The sequence below is a fragment of the Orcinus orca genome, chromosome 13, assembly GCF_937001465.1.
Source record: "Orcinus orca chromosome 13, mOrcOrc1.1, whole genome shotgun sequence".
Lineage (NCBI taxonomy): Eukaryota > Metazoa > Chordata > Mammalia > Artiodactyla > Delphinidae > Orcinus > Orcinus orca.
This window is the reverse complement of record NC_064571.1, coordinates 39,993,669-40,013,625: the sequence shown is the minus strand read 5'-3', so window position 1 is coordinate 40,013,625 and position 19,957 is coordinate 39,993,669. Positions and strand designations below refer to the sequence as shown.

General features: G+C 40.6%; 1 protein-coding gene across 1 annotated transcript in view; it reads right to left on the bottom strand.

The window, feature by feature from the left end:
- The window catches only part of XPO1 (exportin 1), a 44,113-nt gene extending 37,518 nt beyond the window's left edge, over positions 1-6,595 (bottom strand). Inside the window, exons 1-2 of the mRNA XM_004280651.4 lie at positions 5,864-6,595; positions 2,392-2,523 (exon numbers count right to left, since the gene is read on the bottom strand). Coding sequence (XP_004280699.1) covers positions 2,392-2,517 — 126 coding nt within the window. The 5' untranslated portion in view covers positions 2,518-2,523; positions 5,864-6,595. The remainder of the gene's footprint in view (positions 1-2,391; positions 2,524-5,863) is intronic.
- Between the last annotated feature and the right edge of the window lie 13,362 nt (positions 6,596-19,957).

The window sequence follows — 19,957 nt, the reverse complement described above, 5'->3', positions numbered from 1 at the left end:
CCACGGTGGCACAGTGGTTAAGCGTCCGCCTGCCGATGCAGGGGACACAGGTTCGTGCCCCGGTCCGGGAGGATCCCACATGCCGTGGAGCGGCTGGGCCCGTGAGCCATGGCCGCTGAGCCTGCGCTCCGCAACGGGGGAGGCCACAACAGTGAGAGGCCCGCGTACCACCAAAAAAAAAAAAAAAAAAAACCCCAAACAATGAGTTTACATCACGTATGTGAAATCATCTTCATTATACTTTCAAAGTCCCCTTTAAACAGAATGGCTCCTAAATAGCAGTCACCGCTAACAGGTGCTTTACAAAACCTCATCACTAATCCTCCAGTCTCTTGCAAGGTAGGTAACTTTGTAGATGAGACTCTAGAGGAATGACTAGAAAACTTACTGGAATAAATTTAAGACATTTAACACTAAAAACATGTTTTCCGGGCTTCCCTGGTGGCGCAGTGGTTGAGAGTCTGCCTGCCAATGCAGGGGACACGGGTTCGTGTCCTGGTGTGGGAAGATCCCACATACCGCGGAGCGGCTGGGCCCGTGAGCCATGGCCGCTGAGCCTGCACGTCCGGAGCCTGTGCTCCGCAACGGGAGAGGCCACAACAGTGAGAGGCCCGCGTACCGCAAAAGAAAAAAACAAAACATGTTTTCCACTGCAACCTTCAACTTTTTATTCAAAATAAAACCCCCAAGAAGTGGTATATAAAAAATTGAACAAGGAAGTTTAAAGATATCACTTTCAGAAAAGGGGTTCTTAACTGCCTTTAAGCTCTAAGCCTGTTCCCTTATCTACAACAAATACCAACTTACTGATTATTCTTTATGCAACTGACTTGTCCCATGAGAAATCTAACCAGACATAAAATTCTTTTTTGGTAAAGTTAATTTTGTCTTCATAAATGGAAATATCTGTAAACACTTTTCTAAATCTAGTCTTTATTCAAAAGTCAAATTTAAAACAAATCATTAAATCTCGACACTGTGAAACATTACTAAAGCAGTATTACAACATAGTCTTCATAATTACTTCTGTTATAAGCCTCGAACACTGGTCTATTTAGTCATCATACTTCTAGATGCTGTGAACCAGGTTAAAAAAGAACGAAGACTAAAGAGCAGTGGCAGCTTAATGATGTGATAAAATTAAATGCCTATCTTCCTAATGGCTTATAGACTTATGCTTCTAATATAGTCAAAGTTGAGCCCAACCTTACTTCATGTATTTCAACCTTACTGTCATACTTTCTTCCAAAAGCAGCTGCTTTCCATACATCCATGCTGGGATGAAATGGAGCTTAAAGCTCCATGTTGAATGTATGGTATGTGTAGTAAATACGGATACTTTTTCAGGAATGCTTTTGGAGCCAAGAACACTCATCGAAAGAAAGCGCCTAGGAGTATAAAACTGCACTAACAAGCTTACAAAATCACTGTAATTTTTTCCACTCATACAACTTTCATGGCCCTTTTTCCCTTTAAATTTTTTCTTTATTATAGTGAAACCAATGTTAGATTTCAGAAGGGAACAGAAATACTTATGCACTTGCTAATATTTATACATCATGTTTTTTGGACTATCTATAAAAAATACTACTATATCCACCTTTCAGAGGTTTCTAAAAAGTATCAAAGTAGCCAGGGTTTAACTATGCAAATATAAATTAATGGCTTGACGATACATTATCTACCAGAAATGCACTTTTTGGCAACAAAATTTTACTAATAAGATATCTGTCACGTCACCTTATAAGATTTTTTTAATCCAGGAACAGAAACTTTTACTCGTTTAAAACTTTATTAGGTCCACAGGGTGCAGATTGAAGATTGTCCAGTTTCTTGTACCATAAAAAAATTTTTAAATTTACAAACATTCCTGTTTTTTTTTTAAAAAAAACCCAAACCTTAAACTGATCAAAACATAGATTAAGTGTAAGATAATTTCCTATTTTAACAGTTTACAAGTGCTAAAATTCAAACAATGTAAAGATACCTGGTATTGTGGGATATTTAAAACAAGTTTTATCTGTGAAGTACTTCTGCAATTTAAATGTTTCAAAAACAGAAGACTCATATTAACTCCAAATACATTAAATATATAAGGGACATACAACCTTTAATATCTACAAAACATTTAATACATTGGGCTATATCTTTTATTAAATGGGGTAAAGGTTGCTGAAGAACAGAACAAGTATAATAAAAATATTCCAAAACTTCCCACTCTAAACCATTTCAAAATGTAATGCAATTTCTTTCTCCAGACCACCTCTCAGAATATATAATTCCAATTTAATACAAACTATGGGATATTTTTAAAAAGGTGGTAATTTAAAATTTTATTCTAAACTCAACAACTTTATTACTCTGCAATAATGTTTTGATCAGCTACTTTACCTGGGCTCCTTCTCCGTGGTATAAGCAATTCACCACGTTGTCTAAAAGGTTGATATCCAGTTTTTGGCTGAAATCAAGCAGCTGGCGAGCTGCATGGTCTGCTAACATTGTCATAATTGCTGGCATAGATTACTGAAAATAAAGAGAAAGAATTTAAGGCGCCTATGAAGTTTTGATATTGTCAAAAAGTTTCTACTCAAGTTATTTTACTTCAACCATGTTCTTACAAATATTTTACTTTGTATTTCAGAGATTTTACCTAAACAACTGAGATAGTAAAAGCAAATAAATGCTGAAGTTACTTAGGTACTCCACAACTGCATTAATCATTAGGGTTCACTTTATTTTTACACCCCAGAAAAATCATACTGTTCTTTCTACTAACACGTATATAAAGTTACCCTAACCCGTTTTAAAAATGATTATTAAAGAATTTATGGTCCTAAAACCTGATACAATTTAAAATCTTGATCTCGAAAATTTTAAATACAGATGAAGTTCAAATGGATCCCCGCCCCCCGCCCCAAGTAAGGTCTTCTAGTTCAGTAAAAGCTCACTTTCCCTCATTTCATGTTACCTTAATTTTTAAGATATATTGAAGACGCTAAAAATTAAATGTGGTATAAAGATTTTCCTATATATAGCAATGATTAGCTAACAAGTCTAACAAATCTGGTGTCCTTAACCTCTATAGAACTTAAGCTTTTGCACTCAATTAAACCATTTATATTTGTTTCTTTCATCCATGAATTTGTGGAGATTTAAATTACAAGCGTACAAGCTCCTTCAATATATGTTCTAGGAAAAAAAACTATGGTTAATATGTCAAACAACATTTTTTTTAATTTCCAAGTACTGACTGGCAAAACAAAAAGCTGTAAAATCTTGCTATTTTCTAAATAAGACTAAATTCTACCATAACAGAAAAATGAGCTTCTTCACCTCAAGTAATGTACTGGCTAAAACCTACTGGTTCATATGCAATGGTACCCCTTTAAGAGGATTCTACTCCAAGATGCTGGCACACATGCACATTCTTGTTGCCCAGCCTTATAAAAATCTTTCCTTTTGCTTTTTCTTCAAAGCCAGTGCCACTTAAGTCTGACTGGCTAAATCAGCACTCCTCAAACTTTTTGGGGTTAAGATGCCTCACAATCAGAGGAACAGGATAGCTGTTGCCAAATTTAAAAAATTCACAACTTGTATACAATTACAGACAATTCAGGACACCATGAAAGCCATGCATGAAACCTTGAGCTAAGTACCCCTGGTTTACTGTACTTAGACCCAACAAGGTCAGATGGTCATCTCTACTTCTCCCTCTCTTCACCTTCCAAGATCAGGAAATGGGTGGCTAACTTAATTACATTATGTTTGGACAAAGCAGCTTGTTAGGAAAAAGGCGTTATTTCTTGTCTATTTTATAACAGGTAAAAAAACGTTAACAATGGCAGCAATTTTAAGTCAAATGTTTTATTTAACGATAATATCAGTTACAACAAAGTAGAAGTCTGAAGGATCAGTTAGGTTAGATATAATGTAAAAACTGAGAAATTATGAGTTCGAGGAATTTTATTCCTCTTAAGTCCTTCCATCCACTGTTGACAGTAAAAACTGGTGAGATTTCAAAAATTTCTACAACAGTTATTAAATGTATTTTTAATGCAAAATACCTGACATACACAATCTTTGATCTAAATACTAATAGGAAAAAGAAAATATATATTTCACAAACGGAAGTGTAAATTTACCCCATTCAAGTGCCATACAATTTCAAAGGATCAGACAATCTTAAAAATTGAGGCTGAAAAGCAATGTCCACAAAACCAAGATCTATACATCAAATGTTTTCGATTGGGGGGGTTAAAAATTGAACGAACTTTTATCCTATTTCATCCTATCATAATTTAATAGCCAAAACGAGAAAGAATAAAGTGACTCTAAAAAGTTTCATTTTCAAGCACATTGTCCTTACAAAAATGAGACAAATTCCTGTGGAAAAAAATCAGGTTTAGAATAGAAGCTTGTGTTAAATACAGCAGGGTATGCCACCCTAAAAACTAGCGGCTATCTTCGAAATGACCTACCTATTCTCGAACCGTACGTAGTACAGAAATGGCGGCTTTCTAGTCAATGCCAAGCACATTTAGTCTCCCAAATCAAACAGCTTCCAAAACATTCTTTCCACTAACAGCAGTGTCCCACGCGCTTAAGATACACAATCAGGCAGACAGCAAACAGCCATAGCGGGAGAGGTGAAAGAAACCACAAAACCTTTTCCTTCTCCTTGGGACACTCAATCCTAAATTCCACTCACTGTATAGCAAATATAAGGTATTATCCAGCCACGTGGTGACTCTACAAGTGACTACCAAAATACCTTCACTGCCACTTCAAACTGAATAGGCAGGCAACTACACACTGCCAGCTCCCATCCAAAACCCAAAAAATCATAACCGTTAATGATAACTACATAGTAGGTCAAAAAACAAGTCGCTGCAAGGAGAAAGACTGCTACTTTAGATTGTGTGGGCAATTGCCTGCTTCATTGAGTAGAAACACACCTCACTAAGACCCGCCCTCCCCTCTCTTCCCACCCGAACCGATGTGCAGCACTTCTAACTATAGCATACTGGAGCACGCACTCACTCCGCCCATACTCGGGAGAAGGCATTTAGACCAGGCGCCTGAAGTTCACCGCCCCATTCTCTATGCAGCATGGCCTCTGCGTGGTCAGAGGAGGTCCGGACTGGGCAAATCTCTCATGCTTCCCCCAGTACACCACTTTCTCCCACCCACCCCAAACTCAGACACGGGAATGAAAGAGAATCAGGGTATTATCCACTGTACAATGCCAGCAGTAAATGAGTCGATCACTTTACACACGCAAGTCCCCCCAAACAAACTACAGCACAGAAACTCATCTGCACTTCCCTGAAAAATCAACTAACCTTTCCTACTTCTAATTCTACTCCGTAAAAAACCAGAGATTCTGAGTTTCCCTGCAGGAGGAGCAAGGACTTAAGAGCCCCTCCCTCCCGCGATCCCAAGCTCTCCACCGAGGGGCCACGTGATGCAGGCGGACGTTTCAATGCTGCTGCACTAAATATTTCTGGAAACTTCCACTCCTAATAATTTACAGAAATGTTCCTGAAATCACCCCAACTTCTCCCCAACCCAAGGGGCTGGGTAAGCCCTTCCACCCCCGCGCCGGGCCCCACTTCACTACCACGCTCCTTGCCTTCCTCCACCGCTACCCGCACACGCGAATGACCCAGCAAGCGCTCCCCTCCCGCGGCAGCCTCCCCGCCTCCATCCCCCAGCGGCAGAAGCGGCTCCATTCAATCGCAGGCTCTGCTGTGGGCCCGCCGCCGCCTCCCCGGTTCGCCTCCCGCGGCCGCCGCCGCGCCCCACGCCAGCCTTCTCCCGCCCTGCCGCCCGACCCTCGACCCCGAAGACACAGTCGACTTACCCAGAGATTGAACCAACTGCTTCTTCCTTCCTTGTCGGGGGATTAGGGCGAGGGAGGATGGGGGAGGGAGAGGGGAGGAAATCAAGGTGGGTTTCACAGTTTTCCCACCTTAAAAAAGGAAATTAAAAAAACGAAGAGGATAAGAGCAAAAAAAGCTCAACAATATTTACTATTTCAGGGACACCTCCCCCCGATACACACACCCGCCACCCTCCCAAAAAAGAAGGAGAATTAATCTGTGGAATAAATGCTCCCGCCTGGCTAGGGAGTGAGGGAAGGGGGAGGGGAACGGGGTCAAGTCCCAAAGATTCTGCCCCAGGGAGACCCTCCAGCTACAGGCGGCAGCAGGAGCGGCAGGAGTAGGGGCTGTAGAGTCCACACGGCCGGGGGACGCTCTGCTGCCAGTTGCAGTCCGACTCCCCCCTACCAAAATACGGCTCCCTCACGCGGCTCCGGCGCTGGGCCCCCCCCACCCAGGCTCGCCTAAACTTTCCCCCCTTCTCCTGCTCCTCAGCGACTGGTGGTTCCCCCCTCCCCCTCTGGGTGGTTGCACGGACTGCAGCAGCAAAGACTGGAACAGGCACCGCCGCCGGGGCTGTAGCTACTGTTGCTCTTGCTGATGCTGTAGCTCCCGCTGCTCCTGCCGCGGCCGCTGCAGCCGCTTCTCCCCCTCCTCCTAGTGCCTCAAACTCGGAACCGGTTGAAACCGGTTCAGACTGGGAGATTCCATCTCGGTTGAGTTTTCAGCCCATGGCGCCGCGGAGCGTTTGGAACCTGGGCCTCCGCCCCCAGCCCGCCCGCCCATTGGCCGGTTCCAGCCACAGCCGCGCCATCACCCTACCTCCTACTGGCCAGCTCGCCCGTCAATCCCACCTCAAGGCTCCACACAAGCCCGCCGCTTCGTCCCCCGCCTCTTTCCAGCAGCGATTTGCCCGCAGAGTGGGGGAGGGGAAGAGGGGCGGGTCGCAAAGGAGCTAGGAGGAGGGTGGAGGAGGAGGAGGTGGGACGAAGAGCTGAGCCCTGCAGAGAGGAGAGCGAAGAGAAGCCGCGCGGAGGATTGGTTCGAGCGAGCTGTCAATCAAACGTAGCCCGCCCCCGACTTCCCGCCCCCTCCCGCCGCTCCCCCTCCCAGTGCTTAGCCCGCAGGCCCGGCCTTTCCGGCTCGCTCATTGGCTGGGCGCCTTTGGTGACGAAGAGGGTGGGGCGCAGCTCCTGAGCTGGTGGTGGCGCGAGTTTGAGCGCGCCGCGCGGTAGCCCGCTTTCGCTCGGCTTCTCCCGGACCCGCGCTGGCCCGCCCCCGCCGGCTCCCGCCAACATGCGGGGCCTGAGCCTGTCGGGATCGGGACCCGCCCCTCTGATGGGGGCTGCGCTACTAAAAGGGAGGGCACAGCGAATTGTTTTTTTAATCGGGGAAGGGTGGGGTGGAAAAAAAGGAGCGAAAAGAACACAACGGAGGCCAACTAATTGTAGGCCCCGGACCTCTAATCCATTTTAAAGGCCTGGGTTTGGGGCCAAGATGTTAAGAGGTTGGGGTGAGGTGTGGGGTGCGCACTCTTGGCGCCTCGTGGTTTTCTCGGAGACATGGGAAAGATACTTAGTTCTTGGGCAAGTCTCCTTCAAATTGTAACTCGTTTTCTCCCTAGGCTGGAATTTGGCTTAACAACCGATCCTTCCTAAAAATTAAGACGCTGTAATCCCTGTAATTGGTTTAACATCGTCTGTTTTTTCTGGGTGAGCTTACATGCCAACTGCCCTTGATCTTCCCCTACCCTCGGTTTTTCCTTTCAGCATAGCTGCCCTTCGCATACTTCATGATCACCAAATAGTATTTTCTTTGAAAGTCGCACGCATTTGGCCCTTCATATGGTTGCCTCTCTTGTCCCCAAGTGCCCCTCCAAGTAAGCTTTATTGATTGTTCTTTGCTGAAGAAACACCAAGCAGCCCACCAAAGTTTAGAAGGCCCATTGTGCCACCAAGAGGTTGATAAATGATTTATTAAATCAACACTCTTTTCTCCAGCAAATCCTCACTCACAGTGGACAAAGGCTTACACCAAAGCATAACTCCCTCACCCTCCAATAGATTTACCAAAATGATATTGGATTACCTTCAGACCTGAGATTTTTATTCATTGCCTAACCGAACAATATCAAGCCAAAATATATAATATATATTATACATACACTGATCATATGGAATACCTACATTCTATTACCGGAAAAGTGGGGCTGTCCTGTTTTTTAAAAAGTTTTTCCCTCCGCATTTTCAGCTCTTGGAACAGGCCACTGTTTTTTTTAGATGGCAGAATAATACGAATACAAACGGCATAAGACCTGACTCTGCTCAGAATGTGACCTTGGGCAAGTCATTTCACTTCTTTGGGCCTCAGTTTCCTTCTCACCCATTAATGAGGCTGATATCACCCATGCCTGTCTCATCCATGTAAGGGTGAAGCAGATGTGAAGGAGCAGTGCGACTCATAAAGCACTTTGTGGATTGTAAAGTCCGAATTGTCCCAGTTTGCTGACCCCTTCTTTGGTGCTTTTCATGTCATCTTTAAATCATATCCCTTAGGAGGTCTTATCTGTCAGACCATAGTGAATCAGATATAAATATTTAGCCCATTGTTTTTGCCTAGAGTTAGCCAAAAAGGGCAAAAAGAAGTGACAGGAGCAGATAATTATGTTTGATCACTGTATTTTCAGAATCAAATTCAGAACACACGTTTGACATATTTCTAATCCTTTTCTCATTGCCTTCATTTGTTGGAGTCAAACAGACTTCAAACCTTGGAGTGGGATATGAATAAGGAAATGTAAGTAAACTGTATTGAGTGCCTGCCTGCTATCTAGCAGGCTGTTACAGACCTTTCTGTACAGTATTTCACTGAATTCTTATAGCAACCCTGTGAGGTAGTTACTCTTTTCCTGATCCTACTCTTGCTTCCCCGCACCCTCTATCACACATACTTACACATACACACAGGTACACACCACCCCACAGGAGCTGAGTCAACTTAGAACCCATGTTTGTGTTCTTTTTACTAGTTCACATTGTCTCACAAAACAACATTCATCAGAAAAAAGAGAAACAAACTCATAAATTCCTTTTTACTACTTGTTACTTATTTCTATTAATTTTTTTAATTTAAAAAGTAATACATGATCATGATTAACAACTCAAACAATAGAGAATGAAGTATCTATGGTAAAAAATAAAAGTCCTCTTCGTATGTCCTCCCCCTCAGTCCCCAGTTCTTTTTTCTGCTCTGGGATAATCATCATTAAGGGTGTGATATGTATATTTTGAGATCTCTTCTATGCATTTACAAATATACTTGCTTTATGTTTTGTTCAGCATATATGACATACTATACATATTATTTGGTGGCTTGTTTTTTACTTAACAGGTCAGAATGTATAACTCCACTTCATCCTTATTGACAGCTCCGTTGTCTTCCCCATCTTCTCAGTACTATAAATTACTCATCCAGTCCCCTATTGAGGACAGTTAGGCTATTTCTCATTTTCTCTCTTAAAAATAATGCTTCAGTGAATATCCCTGTACATTTATCTTTGAGCACAAATGTGAATATATCTCTAGGTTCATATCCTAAAAGTGGAACTACTGTGTCAAAGGCCATGTACATTTGTTATTGTGATAGGAACTGCCCAAGTGTCCCCTAAAATGATTGTGTCAATTTTCACACCCACCACAACATGTGAACAGTACCTGTTTATTCCCTATCAAACCATAGATATTTGCTATTAAGGTCACACCAGAGTCAAATCTTTGTATTTTAATTTGATCTTTTGCCCTGAAGACAGTCTCTACTGACTGTGAGCTCTTCAAGGAATACATAAATTATAAGATTAAATACCCATATAATGTAGTAAAAAATATTTGAAGTAAGGTATGAATTGATTATATTATCTTAATAATGGAATTGGTCACTTCACTCTTTTTGAGAAAATTGATATCACTTTGACCTCAGAGATATAACAATGACCTTCCAATATGCACTTCTTCCTACCAGTCATAAGAAACGGGCGCTTAGGCTGAAAATACCATGAGTCTGACTCACTGGCTATATTCATGTATTGGGCACAAATTCACAATTCCATGGGATTGTTCTTCCCATGAATCTTTAGGGCACGTTTGTGAATTTGCAAGACCTGAAAGGAAGCACTGGGAGAAATATTTCTTTGTAAATATCTTATAAGGAAATTGTTTCTCTATTTGCTTTTAAGAATACTTCATAAAACAGTACATCACATCACATCACATCCTTGGATTTCAAAAACATTACTAGTGTAACTTGGACAATAGTACAATTGTGTATGGTGGTGAAGCATGGAGGTGGGAGAGAAGAGATACTCTTTTCAAGAAAAAATTGCCCTGGGGGCATAGTCCAGTTTGCAACCCTATTCCTATCAAACCCAATTTACAGTGTTGAGAATATTTATGGAAAATTATGAATATTCTGTCTGTGGAGCTAAACTCCCTATGTGTCTGAGACCTCAGTGAATAATCTATATGGAGTCTGTGACACCTCATATCATTCAGAAGCAGAATTAGCAGTTGTCTGAAAGTGAGCTGCTGCCTTTTGGGGAACATAGCAAAAAAGCATCTGAGAAGGCTGCTAAGTCTAGGAGTTATAGTTTGACAGTCTGAGAAATTTATACAGTTCTATAAGGTAATTTTCAACAATGGGTCCCAGACTCTCTTACATAGAAGTGAGATATGAAATATCATTTCACTAGGATCATTCTCAGGCAGGACAAGGGAAGCCACAGAGTTGTTTTTGCTGAAGTATTTCTAAGCCAAAAATAAAATAATGAACTGGTGTTTGGGGTCTGCATAAATAAGAAGTAAAAAAAATAAATAAAGAACCAGGGAAGGTAAGATGCCTTTTCTTTGGAAAGATGTGGGTTGGAAAGATGCCATTTCTTTCACATATAACATACCATTAACTATTAGGCAATTAGAATCAGAACAGGAAGTAAAATAAAGGAAATGAAGAGGTGATGCTGATCCATTCATTCAACAAATATTTTATTGAGAGCCCAGTAATTGTTGGTCACAGATCTAAGTGCTAGGATTTGAGAGGGCGCAAATCCGACAAAAATCTCTACTTTTATTGAGCTTTGAGTCTAATGGAGGACACTGGGAGTAAATAACAAGTGAGAGAAATGGTATGTTGTATAGTAATAAGTGCTAAGGTTAAAAATGAATCTGGATGTTGGAATAGGGAATCGGGATGGTACAATTTTAGATACAGTGGCTGAGGAAGGTGATACCTAGAATGTAATATTCAATAAAAGACCTGAAAGAAATGAAGGAGTGAGTCCTTGCAAGCATTTGGGAGAAGTGCTTTCCAGGCAGATGAAGAAATAAAGGCCCTGAGGCAGGTGCATGTTTGGTGCTCTAACACTGGTGTGTTAGAGCCAGTTCAACTGACTCCTGGGAGCCAACTGTTAACTTTTCAAGAATTTTGTAAGCTGGTTGTCAAACACAGCCATTGTTAAAAAATTAAATTATATAAACTTACTATTAAGTAAATAAATTATATTAAAACAAAAGTAATAAATACTCAAAATCTATCACTTCCTAATTAAGTTATTTCATTTTACTATTATCTATGCTCTTGAGATTATTTACATCAGTGGTATTTGCATGATGGAAATACCATATAATGATGTGCTACTGCAAATACCTTCACAACTCCACGATTTGTGACATCACATTGGTGGCTTGAAATTGGCCATAAAGGCAGTATTTATACCATGGAAGTCAGTTAAAGCAACAAAGGGGACAGATGATGTAGGGCCTTACTCTAGGCTGTTGTAAATGCTTTGACTTGTTTTCTCAGTGAGACTGGGAGTCAACCAGGTGTTGGAATACAGATGTGATGACTTGACCTGACTTCAAATTTTAACAGGATCAATCTAGATGCTATGATAAGATTAGGCTAGGGAGCAAGAGTAGAAAAAGGGAGATCTATTAGGAGACTCTGCATTCATCCAGGGATAGATTGGGGCTTGGACCAGAGTCATGGAAGTATTCAAAGTCAAAATATATTTTGAAAGTAGAGTCAAAAGAACTTCCGCTGGATGGGATGTGTGAACGAGAGGATTTGAGGATGACTCCATGGATTTTGGCTTCAGTGACTGGAAAGGTGTAGTTTCCATTTTCTGAGGTGGGCTTCAGCAGACACAGATCGAGGGGAATCGGGCTGAATTAGGATCTCAGTTTCCTATCATCTATCTTTAAAGGCAGGGGCTTTGTGCCAAATTCTTAGTTGTGCTTAAGAAATATTTGTTGAGGGCTTCCTTGGTGGCGCAGTGGTTGAGAATCTGCCTGCCAATGCAGGGGACATGGGTTCGAACCCTGGTCTGGGAAGATCCCACATGCCGCGGAGCAACTAGGCCCGTGAGCCACAACTACTGAGCCTGCGCGTCTGGAGCTTGTGCTCTGCAACAAGAGAGGCCGCAACAGTGAGAGGCCCGCGCACCGCGATGAAGAGTGGCACCCGCTCGCTGCAACTAGAGATAGCCCTCATACAGAAACGAACACCCAACACAGCCAAAAAATAATAATAATAAATAGCGTTCCCTTTAAAAAAAAAAAAGAAAAAGAAATATTTGTTGAATTCATGAATTAATCTCTTTTGGCTTTTGTAATCGAACGAAGTCCTGGAAATTAATGTTGATGAGAAGATGTTACCAGACGTGAAATTCTGTGACTCTAAGACTCTGAACAAAAGGAGAAAAGCTACTAGATGCCACTCCAAACTAGGTCCACTTTCCTTCCTTTAATTCTCACCACTTAGTAGGTCTATTTGACACTTTGCTCTGCATCTTTCTGCCTGCCTGGTGCTTTAGTTGTCTGATCAGAAGCAGAAAACTTAAAAAGCAGATAAGAATAGTAATATATTATCAAATTTTGATAATATTTTATCAAAAGTAAGTTTAAAAACTTATTGGCCTATAATAAGCTGAAAATAGATTCTAAAAACAGTAAAAAATGATCTATCACATACTCTGACTTTAAAAGGAAAGAAGAACATAGCAAAGTTAGTGGATCTATTTCTATGGTTCTCAATGCGGGCAATTTAATCCCCAAGGAGACATTTAGCAATCAAACATTGACTCACCAAAAAAACATTGTTAGCCAATGTCAGAACCAAACAGAGCACATTATAAGTCCAGGTAGAGCAGAAGGTGTAGGTAATAGTAATAATAATAGCATGAAGGCGTTGTTGCTTGTTGGGGAGCTACTAGCATCTAGTGGGTGGCGGCCAGGGATGCTGCTAAACATCCTGCAATGCACGGGACAGATCCCCACAACAAAGAATTATTCAGCCCCAAATATCAACAGTCAAGAGGTTGAGAAACTGTGATCTAGTTATAAAATATTTGAAGTTATCCTGGCCTAATAAAGGAAAAAAAAAAAAGCTGAACCTCAACTACATCAGTCTTTCTCAAACTTCACTGTATACATGAATCGCCTGGGGTGCCTTTTGAAATACAGATTATGATTCAGTAGGTCTGGGCCAGGTCTGAAACTCCTTTTCTAACAAACTTCCTGGAGATGCTGATGCTGAGTCCCTGGTTTGAGTAACAAGGCACTGGATTATGCCACTGTACTGTCTTTTGGAGTGGGATGGGGACAGGGATTCCTTAAGAATTTGTACTGAGAAGTCCCAAAAAATAATGTCTGGGGCATGGTATTTGCAAGTTTTTACTCAGCTCATAAAAAATACGTTATTTTTGGGTACTCTGTATTTTGCGATTCTTTCCCCCTGGTCAAATCTTTAAAGTGTATTTCTAGAGCAGAAGAAATTCTTCTCTGAGGAGATCAAATTAGTCTCATAAATGTTCGTAGAAAAATCTCAGTACCTCAAGTGTGAGGTGGTACTATTTTTAAACCATTTCAAGCTGATTTCTATATACTTGAGAATGTCAGAATTAAACAGCTGAGAGATCATAAACCCAAATAGATCAGAAGGGGAAAGTAATAATAAGAACAGCAAGTATAACCTCATATGGTCAGAATGGCTATCATTGAAAATTCTACAAATAATAAATGCTGGAGAGGGTGTGGAGAAATGGGAACCCTCCTGTAATGTTGATGGGAATGTGACTTGGAGCAGCCCCTATGGAGAACAGTATGGAGGTTCCTTAAAAAACTAAAAATAGAGTTGCCGTATGATCCTGCAATCTCACTCCTGGGCATGTATCTGGAAAAGACAAAAACTCTAATTCGAAAAGATATATGCACCCTAATGTTCATAGCAGCACTATTTACAATAACTGCTAATAAGACATGGAAGCAACCTAAGTGTCGACAGATGAATGAATAAAGAAGATGTGGTACATATATACAATGGAATACTACTCAGCCATAAAACAGAATGAAATATTGTCTTTTTCAGCAACATGTATGGACCTAGAGATTATCACACTAAGTGAAGTAAGTCAGACAAAGACAAATATTATATGACCGCTTATACATGGAATCTTAAAAAAAGTACAAATGAACTTCTTTACAAAACAGAAACAGACTCACAGACATAGAAAACAAACTCATCGTTACCAAAGGGGAAAAGGGGTGGTGAGAGATAAATTAGGAGTATGGGGTTAACGGATACATACTACTATATATAAAATAGATAAACAGCAAGGATTTACTGTATAGCACAGGGAACTATATTCGATACCTTGTAATAACCTATAATGGAAAAAAGTCTGAAAATATATATATAACTGAATCCCTTTGCTATACACCTGAAACTAACACAATATTGTAAATCATGGCCTTCCCCTGGCGGTCCAGTGGTTTAGACTTTGTGCTTCCACTGCAAGGGGCATGGGTTTGATCCCTGGTCGGGGAACTAAGATCCAGCATGCCACGTGGTTTGGCCAAAAAAAAAAAAAAATTGTAAATCAACTACACATAAAAACAAAACCAAAAAAACAGCAGGTATAATAATGGCTAACATCTATTGAGCGCTCACTATGTCCAGGAACTTTACTAAGCACTTCATGATATTTATTCATTTAATTTTCACAATAACCCAGTGAGGTAGGAACTATTACTATTGCCATTTTAAGATGGGAAAGTGAACACAGAAAGTTAAGGTATTTGAAAATAAAGTGAAAAGTATACAAGGATACCCTGATTTTAAAAAAATGAGTGAAAGAAGTATGAAATTTCTTCTTATTTCCTAGAAGAATAAGAACCAAAAGAGGTTCTTATTCCTTTCCATTTGGATGTAAATTTCAAAACCTTGTAAGAAAGAAAAGAAAGAGAAATACTATTACCTGGAAGGACTGGAACATGTAGATGTAATGGGATCTTAAAAAAAACAGGGACTTCCCTGGTGGCGCAGTGGTTAAGAATCCGCCTGCCAATGCAGGGGACACGGGTTCGAGCCCTGGTCCAGGAAGATCCCACATGCCACGGAGCAATTAAGCCTGTGCGCCACAACTACTGAGCCTGCACTCTAGAGCCCGCGAGCAACAACTACTGAGCCCACATGCCACAACTCTTGAAGCCCGCATGCCTAGAGCCCGTGCTCCGCAACAGGAGAAGCCACCTCGATGAGAAACCCGTGCACCACAACGAAGGGTAGCCCTGGCTCACTGCAACTAGAGAAAGCCCACACACAGCAACAAAGACCCAACACAGCCAAAAATAAAATAAATTGATTAATTAAAAAAATTTTTTTTCTTTAAAAAAAACAAAACAAACAAAAAAAACTTGATTCTAATTTGACTTAGAAACTTTCAAATTCTCTTAAAATTTATTTTAGATCTATGGTCAAATTCCCATAGAAAAAAAGTTGGTATAAATCCTACACAACATTGTAAATCAATTATACTTCAATAAAATTTTTAAAAATCCTGTAATTTATTTACTTATTTAACCATTCTAAATTTATTTCAATAACAGGTACATTTGCTCAGGCATTTTGAAAATTGTCACAATTCATGGAATCTTTTCTTAAGAACAGTCTAGCATGATTTGCCAATACAACTCTTTATTTGTAATGTAGCTAGAATCTGAAGATTTTCAAATGAATAATATTTGAACCACTTTTCACATGGAAAATGAAGTGAAAAATGTTACAGAACTATATGGGCCATTATAGTCATAATTTCAGTAATTCTAATCCTCTATAGATGAGGCTTATGCCATTTATCTAAGAAATGTGGAAAACGATATATATGTATAAGCATGAGATCATAACATCCTTCTCTACAAGTTCCTTTTATAATAATTGTTGTATTGCACGGAAATATAAAGTATATTTTGTTTGCACATACAGACATTCATTCCTCCTCTCCCTCATTCTTTACACTTTGAGAAAATTGGAGAGAAAAAAAGGAAAAGGGGGAGGGGATTCATGGAATGGAAAATATCCAGTGAAAATTCTCTTCTCACTCAAAATAATTTAAAAAAAAAAAAAAAAAACCGCCATAATACATTTGGGGCTTCATTACAATGCTCTGACACTTGGACACTTACTGTTTTTTCTTTTTTTTTTCTTAATGCATCAATTTGTTTACTGAGAGTCAGCTATATATTAGACACACTTAATTTTTTCTAGTTGGATAAAGTAATTTACTGGAAATCAAATAGTAGTAGTTGTTTATAAGAAAATTCCCTGGAAGGACCCTCCTACACTATTGGCAGGAATGTAAATTGGTGCAGCCACTATGGAAAACAGTATGGAGGTTCCTTAAAAAGCTAAAAACAGAGTTACCCTATGATCCAGCAATCCCACTCCTGGGCATATATCCGGAGAAAACTCTAATTTGAAAAGATACCTCAATGTTCATAGCAGCACTATTTACAATAGCCAAGACATGGAAGCAACCTAAATGTCCATCAACAGATGAATGGGTAAAGAAGATGTGGTACATTTATACAATGGAATATTAATCAGCCATTAAAAAGAACGAAATAACGCCATTTGTAGCAACAAAGATGGACCTAGAGATCATCATACTAAGGCAAGTAAGAGGGAGAAAGACAAATATCATGTGATATCATTTATATGTGGAATCTACAAAAATAATACAAATGAACTTATTTACAAAACAGAGACAGACTCGCAGACATAGAAAACAAACTTATGTTTACCAAAGGTGGGGAGGGGAGGAATAAATTAGGATTTGGGGATTAGCAGATACAAACTACTATATAAAACAGATAAACAACAGAATTTAGTGGATAGCACAGGGAACTATATTCAATATCTTATAATAAACTATAATGGAAAAGAATCTGAAAAAGAATATATATATATACAAAATTGAACCACTTTGCTGTACACCAGAAACTAACTCAACATTGTAAATCAACTATACTTCAATTAAAAAAAAAAAGAGAAAGGAAATTCCTTGGTAAATTGACAATTTTTCCGTATCTGCTATTTGCCAGTTGCTTTGTATATGTAGACAGTCATAAATGTTAGAAATAAGACCAAAGTAAATTCAAATTTCTAAATGTTTGAATGTTTAAGAAAATAAAAAGCAAAATTTAAAAATCTTTATATACAGTGAAATTTGGGTTGTGCCAAAACACCATGAACACAGAAAATGTACCACAGTATGAATTCAAACTAAAATAATTTTTTCCTGATTTATCCAGATAATTATTTCACACTTTTTTTTTGCCTGTAGAGATCCAGCCTACTGAACACACTCTGTAAAAAATATTTTAATGTGTTTTAATATTTAAGTTTTTAACCTATTCTGAGCTCCATGAAAACTGAAGTATTTGAAAATATTTGTCTTTCCTACATAAGTCAAATTATACCAAAGGACACATTGAAAGTAGTTTGCCTGATAATTCATCTATAGGTTTTGTGTAGAACCTAAATATAATTTCTGTGCTCGGGACTTCCCTGTTGGTCCGGTGGCTTAGACTCCGCGCTCCCAATGCGGGTGGCCCGGGTTCACTCCCTGGTCAGGGAACTAGATCCCACATGTCGCAACTAAGAGTTCACATGCTGCAACTAAAGATCCCGCATGAGGCAACGAAGATCCCACGTGCTGCAACTAAGACCCAGCGCAGCCAAAAAAAAAAAAAAAAATTCTGTGCTCATCACTAATGCACAACGAAAGCTTTTCTTTCCAGATTGTGTTTGCACCATCACAAGCAACACTTCTTTCTTTACTGGGTAACAATTGGATTCCCCAACAAGGGTTTTGCCGTGGATTGGGGAAGACAAGGCGAGCACAGGGTGAACAAATAAAATGAACAAAGGTGCATGAAGCGGAGGCTGAAGCAGGGTGGCAAAGCTGGAACAAGGGGACCACCGCAGCAGCTGGCGAAGTTGTTAGGGGTGTGCAGTCGAAGGCTGGGAGGTGCAGGCTTAGCAGGAACCTTATGCCATCCAGGAGGCTGAGTCAAAACAAGCCCCCAGCCTCGCCAGACTGAGGAAATAGAAAAGGGTGCCGGGTTGGCCTTCAGAAGCAATGAGGTAGGAGACAGTAAAGATCACAGACTTAATTACCCAGGTGGCAGAAGCATCTTCTTGATAATAAACCAAGAGACTCAACCCAAGGAAACTATGGAGAAGGAAGAGAGGGACTTATGAATGACATGGGTGTAAACAGTTTTAGCTGCTTTTTTTTTTTTTTTTTTTTTTGGCTGTGCTGCCTGGCTTGCAGGATCCTAGTTCCCCGACCAGGGCGGAGTCCTAACCGCTGGACCACCGGAGAATTCCCAGTTCTAGCTGCTTCTTATATCACTAGGATACAAATCTTCCTATTTCATGCAAAGGTTTCAGTTTTCTGATCAGAAAGAGAGTGGGCCAGGAGACCAAGAAATTTGTGCTATACCAGATTAGTCAGGGTTTTGGACAGCCCCTAAGGCCCTGCACCTATTATAGCATTTTCAAAATCCACGGTGGTCCACAAGGGCCTCAGTTTTCTGAGGAGTCCATGCTTCCACTGGTACAGCTAGAAGAAACTAGAGGCAAGTCAATGGAGCTTGTCACTCAGTTGTTTCAGGAGAATTTGTCCAGTCTTGTCTTATAGTAGCGTCAGCTCCAGTGCTAAATACAATGCCAATACAAAAACAAAACCAAGTCCTTGAACTAAGTAAGCCTATGAGAGAAAAACAAGGGGCCGTTGGAAGTTCACACAGCTCCTGATCATCTTTCCATCAGGAGCTAACCTCTGCCCTACACCTTACTGACAATGTGGACTATAGCCTGTTTTGCTCCCAGCCTCCTACTATTCCTGTTAAGAAGCCAGATCACCTGGGCCCTCTGGCTGCACCCTCAAGGCAGGAGATGCGAGTGCTCTTCCACAGACAGGGACTAAGAGGAGAAGGCAGGCCTTTCCTTCCCTTTCCACCGAGTCCTCTCCAGAGAGGACCCAAAGGACTGCAGGCAGCCCAAAGGCCATCGGGGGGCTCCTACAAGAATTGTCTTCTGGTTCCTGCCTTTAGAAACATAGAACTGGCAGGTGTTATTTCTCCCTTCTGGTTTTTCTCACAAATGAATGGTGCAGGGTGGGGAGAGTGGGGAGAGTGGTTTCAGGCATTTAAGCTTTAGTGGGAGTGAGAGATCTGCAAACATAGTTCTTATAAGATCAGGGTGACGAAGGGAAGAAAAGAGGACCACCAAGGGGACCTAAAGGGACAGAAAGGGGACCCAATGAGGGAGGACAGAGTAAATGGGGTTTCATCCTGGAATCTAGAGAGGGAAGGAGAATCACATGCAGATTTGAGAAGGCAAATGGCAAAATGTCATCATGAAATTCTTGGTAGGAGGGCATGAGAGAATTTGCTTCTATTTGCTCCAGCAAACATGAAATCCCCGAGGTCTTGTGTACAACATAAACTTCCTTGGTTGTTGAAGACTGTAGCCCAACAATTTATACTGTGGAAATAACTGGCATAGAGGAAAACATATGAGGTTTACTTGAGGGACAAAAACAACTTCATCTATAAATTCCACATCTATATTGCAAATTCTGCTCCTGCAGGAGATATGTAGCTTTCTAGTAGCTGCAATGGAGAGAGATAGGTTTGAGCGGCACCAAAAAAGTGAGATTCACAGGATCAATCAAT